Here is a 5,000-nt window from a genome sequence, read left to right as displayed (position 1 = left end):
AAAGTGTCTCCCTGACAATGCAGAAAATTTCCTTATTAACTCTCCAAAAAAATGGACTATGCAAAAATGTATATTGTTTGAATGATACAACATGAATATATCATTGAAACTGAATGAATTGGAACAGACGGACCCTGGTCAGAAATGAGTGAATCAGATCTTGACCATTTTTATTTCTGAATGTAATAACGACTTTTGCCCGTAAGAAGATAAGGGTAAACACCAGATTTTGTATTAAAAGATCGTAGAAAGACGAAGGTCCCTTAATGGAAAATTATTAGCAGACCAAAACGAGGACTTACTTCTGCTGCTCCGCCGCTGGCATCATGTCTTCGTACAACTCCTTCACGAAATCCTTTTAAACCAGAAAGGAAAAGTATTATCATCATCATCATTTGGGAGCTAACGCCGGCAGGGGCGCATAACCGCATCCACCCTTTGTTTCCACCTACGAGGGTCCCTCATGGCGAGCCGCTAGGCAGGGGCCCGGCCCATCTCTAGTTCCTCACGACAGGTTTGATCGATCTACCCAAGCCAAGACCTTCTCGGTCGCCCTACAGGCCTCCTCCACCCAGGGTTGTCACGAACAGATCCAACCTGATGGGCAGGGTCATCCTGCGGGAATCGAGCCAAGTGGCCATATAGCCTGAGTTGGCGATCACGGATTGTGCAAGTAACAGGTCCTGTACCGGTCTCACGGTGCAGCCGTTGGTTGGACACATGGTCCCGCCAACTGTACCCCATGATCTGTTACAAAAGGCATCAAGACGAGATTCCAGAGCACAAGATAGTGTCCAAGTTTCACTACCTTATAGTAAAACTGGCAGTATCAGGGCCTTGAAAACACATAGCTTGGTCCTACTGCACAGGTACCGGCATCTCCAAATACTCTTGTTGAGAGATTTCATGACCCCTGCTGCCAGTCCAGTCCGTCTACTGACTTCCTGGTCTGACAGCCCAGAGTTGTGAACTGCACTACCAAGGTATATAAAACTCTCTGTGACTTCAATGTTTTCACCGCAAGCACGTACCGACTGCACAGGGTCTCCTAGTAGGCCCCCAAAATCCTGGATCTTGTTCTTGGTCCAGGAGATCTCTAGCTCCAGGGGCTTCGCTTCATTGCTAAATGCATCAAGAGCCGCCACAAGGTTTCCAGAGATTCAGATAGAATGGCAACATCATCAGCAAAGTCAAGGTCTGTAACCTTGATATTGCCCAGAGTTGCTCCACAGTGACTTTGAACAGTTAAAAAGTGTTGGTGCAAGAACCGGCCTTGCCTCACACCTGAACTAACAGGGAAGAAGCTCGATAGGCCCCACACTTTACAGCACTCTCAGTGCCTGTATACAGGTTTGCTACTTATCCAACAATTCTGGTTGGAATTCCTCTTAGCCTCAGGATCTCCCAGGGTGATTCGCGATGCACCGTGTCAAAAGCCTTCTTGAGGTCGATGTAGGCTGCGAGCAGCCCACATCTGAACTCACGAAGGCGCTCTACAATGACTCGAAGCGCCAGGATGCGGTCTATTGTGGACTTACCAAGAGTGAATCCAGATTGCTCCGGCCTTTGGTGCTTCAGCAGGTGGTCTCTGATACGTCTCAGTAGGATGTGGGAAAGTACCTTGCCTGGTACACTGAGTAGTGTAATCCCTCGGTGATTGCTGCAGTCCCAACGATCCCCTTTCCCCTTCCTGAGAGGGATGACTATACCCCTCAGTAGGTCAGGGGGAATGGTACTAGTCTGCCAAAAGGCAGACAGGACTGCATGCAAGCCCCTTGCCATAGGTTCTCCACCAGCCTTTAACAATTCAGCTAGGATGCCACAAACACCTGCTGCTTTACCACTCTTCAGCTTGGAGATCGCCCCCCTGACTTCAGTCAGGGTGGGTGGATCCTCGCTGATGGGTGGGTCTGGCAGAGGAATATCAACATTACCTGTATCTATGTTCACTGTTGGTGGATCAACCTGATACAACTGCTCAAAATACTCAGCCCAACACACACACGCCCCATCAGGATCTGAGATTATCTGGCCACTTGCTGAGCAGACTGCAGTCATCTGTGAGGAGGGCTTGGAGTTCAGCTTTCTCAGGGCTTGGTAGGCAGGACAAAGGTCATTTACTAAGAAAGTACTTTCGACCTCCTCGGTAAGATTACTGATAAACTGTTCCTTATCCCTTCTCAACAGTGACCTAGTCCTGCGCACCAGAGAACGATGCAAGTTGCGATCCCCTGACAATCGAGCTGCACGGCAAGCATCTGTGGCTTCCAGTGTCTCCTGCAAGATGGAATTCTGTCTTGCTCTTGGGTGTTCACCAATGGATTCCTGAGCTGCATCAAGCGTTTCACGCTTGAAGTTATCCCACATAAGAACAGGGTCTGTCAGGCCCTCAAGTGCTGTGAGATGACCAGAGATCGCCTCGGCAAACTCCCGGGTACACTCGTCCTCCCTCAATCTGTTCAAATGAAACACCCTTGGGTGTTCATTTCGGCGACGGGGGGTTTTAAAGTGGACCCGGAGAGTAGCCACAACTAATCTATGATCAGTTCCACAGAACTCGGCGCTTCGATACACCCTGCAGTTCTGGAGGATCCTCCACTGAGTGCTAATGAGAATGTGGTCGATCTCCTTGGCCACACTACCCATATTGCTATACCAAGTCCAACGATGCAGGTCAGAACGCTGATACCAGGAGTCAGAAATCCTCAATTTCTAGGACCTAGCAAAGTTACAGAAAAGGAGGCTTTTCTCGCTGCCAACATCAGCTTCTGAGCCATGAGGACCGACAGACATCTCATAGCCAGCTCGATCGCAGCGGGATAACGCATTGAAGTCACACAAAACAATACGAATATCTCACTGAGGACAACTCTGTGCCACAGATGCAAGTTTGGCGTAAAAGATCTCTTTCACCTCAAGTTTATATACATCCGTAGGAGCGTGTACAGCAATAAGAGACATGAAGCTCAATACCATAATACACTCATCAACTGGAGTGACCTCTACTACCGAGGGTTGAAGTCTGCTGGAGATGGTTATGGCTACTCCCTGGAGATGGTGGCCATTGCTGCGGCCCGACCAGTAATAAGTGTAGCCACCCACACTAATCGTGCCGCTGCCGCAGCCATCTTAATTCTCAGCTGCTTCAATTCCCTCGACAGTAGTGGTACCGATCGCCCTGTCACAGGGAATGGACGTTCCAAGCCCCCACCCTGACAGCCCGCCTGAGGTTTAACCTCGGGCAGTCACTCCGGGGGGCGTGGCGCCACCTCTGCCACCCCTACCGACGCGGCCCCATATGGAGGAGGTTGGCTGACTGCAGATCCCATAATCCGCCTACAGGGCTCCCCGGGGCTTTCCCCCACAAGCATCACGCCAAATTGGCGGCTGCTGAGACCCAGATGGGATGATGGGTAACCCTCTCTCCCCACCCGAGTCCCAGTGGTCGCCAACCTAGAGGGACCCACAGCCCGCCGTTCTTGCTGGGTGGGAGGGACTTTAGCCCTCCCCCCAGCACCAACAACTATATGGTTCATTGCCAGTGGTTATCTCGGGGGGGGGGGGGGGGCAGACTGGCAAGGCCTGCCTCCCCACAGCCGCCCATTAACCACAGGGGGCACGGGGGTAGGAGTTAGAACGAAGCCAGGGCGTATCCACACGCCAGTGGGCCATGACTCCGTACCTTTAGGGTCTCCAAGAGCCTCCACAGTTCAGCCTAGGACCGCAAGGTACCTAGTTTCCATGGGTGGCCACGAGGAGGCACTGCAGAAGTCTTGATGATGGATAGACTATGAGCTGGCAGGGGAGTCTTATGCATAGCTGCTCCCTTTTCGCACCAGGCCTAGCCAGCGGTGGCAGCTGTATGCGAGAAGGCATGCATAGCACTTAACAGTAACTAGGCTACCACACCATCACTTCACATCACCCCGAGCATGAAGCACTCATCCTACACGAAATCCTTTTAAACCAGAAAGGAAAAGTATTAGCATCCAAGGATTAATTTAGCATTAATTTAGTAATTAATTTAGTCATACCATACAATTAGTACATGAAAGGATAAATAAATGTATAGACAATTAGAAGGCCTGCCCTTTAGATGCTGAATCATCTATTTATTTTGCTGTGAAAAATGTCCCTGGCAGACCTAACAAGACCCAAATCTGTAATTCCAATAACACACACTAAAAGTATCATCCTATATTCTTAACATACTAATAGCATTAAGACATCTTTTTACAACGTTAAGACTAATATAACAATTATTTTACGCATATTTCATCTCACGTACTTTTCACATTAATGTTTTTCATTATATTTGTCGATTTGTGATTGTAATCAGTAAACATCTAATTTCACGAGTAATAGTTATGGAAGCCGACCTGAGCCTGGAGTGGAGGGTCGCCGTTCCCCGTCGTCGGGACCACCAGCAGCACGAAGCGCTCGTCCTTAAGGGCGCTCGCCTCATACTCCTTCATGTTGCGGACCTGGGAAAGGGGAGGGGGGGATGAAGATGGTGGGATGCTTCTCCTGTTCAGTCGGTTTCTGTTCCTGCGCCTCTCTCTCTCTTTCTCTGGTTATGTCGCTCTATCTATCTATCTATCTCTCTCTCGCTCTCTCTCTCTCTCTCTCTCTCTCTCTCTCTCTCTCTCTCTTTCTCTTTCTATCTCTCTCTCTCTCTGTCTTTCTTTCTCACTCTCTCTTTCTCTTTGCCAGCCTCCTTTTTCCATCCTTCCTATCCCCCTCCCTTACCTTTTTGCCGTTTCTCCTCTTTCCTCCCGTTCCCTACCACTCCACTTCCTTCCTTTCCAACCCACCGCTTCCCTTTCCCCTCCCTTTCTCTTTTGCCCTCCATTCCTCCTCCCCACTCCCTATTCCTCCCTTTCCCCCTTTTTCCCTTCCCTTCTTCCTTCCTACTCACTTACCCTTCCCCCACCTCAACGCCTTCATCTTACCTGAACGCTGAAGTTACTCTTGAACACATCTGCGAGATCGTGCGCAAA

The 5,000-nt window shown here is 49.7% G+C and overlaps 1 protein-coding gene across 1 annotated transcript in view; it reads right to left on the bottom strand.

Annotated features, from left to right (window-relative positions):
• The window catches only part of LOC125035227 (nitric oxide synthase, salivary gland-like), a 24,341-nt gene that overhangs the window by 12,026 nt on the left and 7,315 nt on the right, over nt 1-5,000 (bottom strand). The window contains exons 11-13 of the mRNA XM_047627485.1: nt 4,953-5,000; nt 4,380-4,484; nt 559-615 (exon numbers count right to left, since the gene is read on the bottom strand). The exon at nt 4,953-5,000 is cut by the window's right edge and continues 97 nt beyond it. Of these exons, the coding sequence (XP_047483441.1) occupies nt 559-615; nt 4,380-4,484; nt 4,953-5,000 (210 nt within the window). The remainder of the gene's footprint in view (nt 1-558; nt 616-4,379; nt 4,485-4,952) is intronic.

This window comes from Penaeus chinensis, chromosome 19 (assembly GCF_019202785.1).
Source record: "Penaeus chinensis breed Huanghai No. 1 chromosome 19, ASM1920278v2, whole genome shotgun sequence".
In the NCBI taxonomy this organism is placed as follows: domain Eukaryota; kingdom Metazoa; phylum Arthropoda; class Malacostraca; order Decapoda; family Penaeidae; genus Penaeus; species Penaeus chinensis.
The sequence above is the reverse complement of the archived record's forward strand: the minus strand, read 5'-3'. Positions and strand labels throughout refer to the sequence as shown.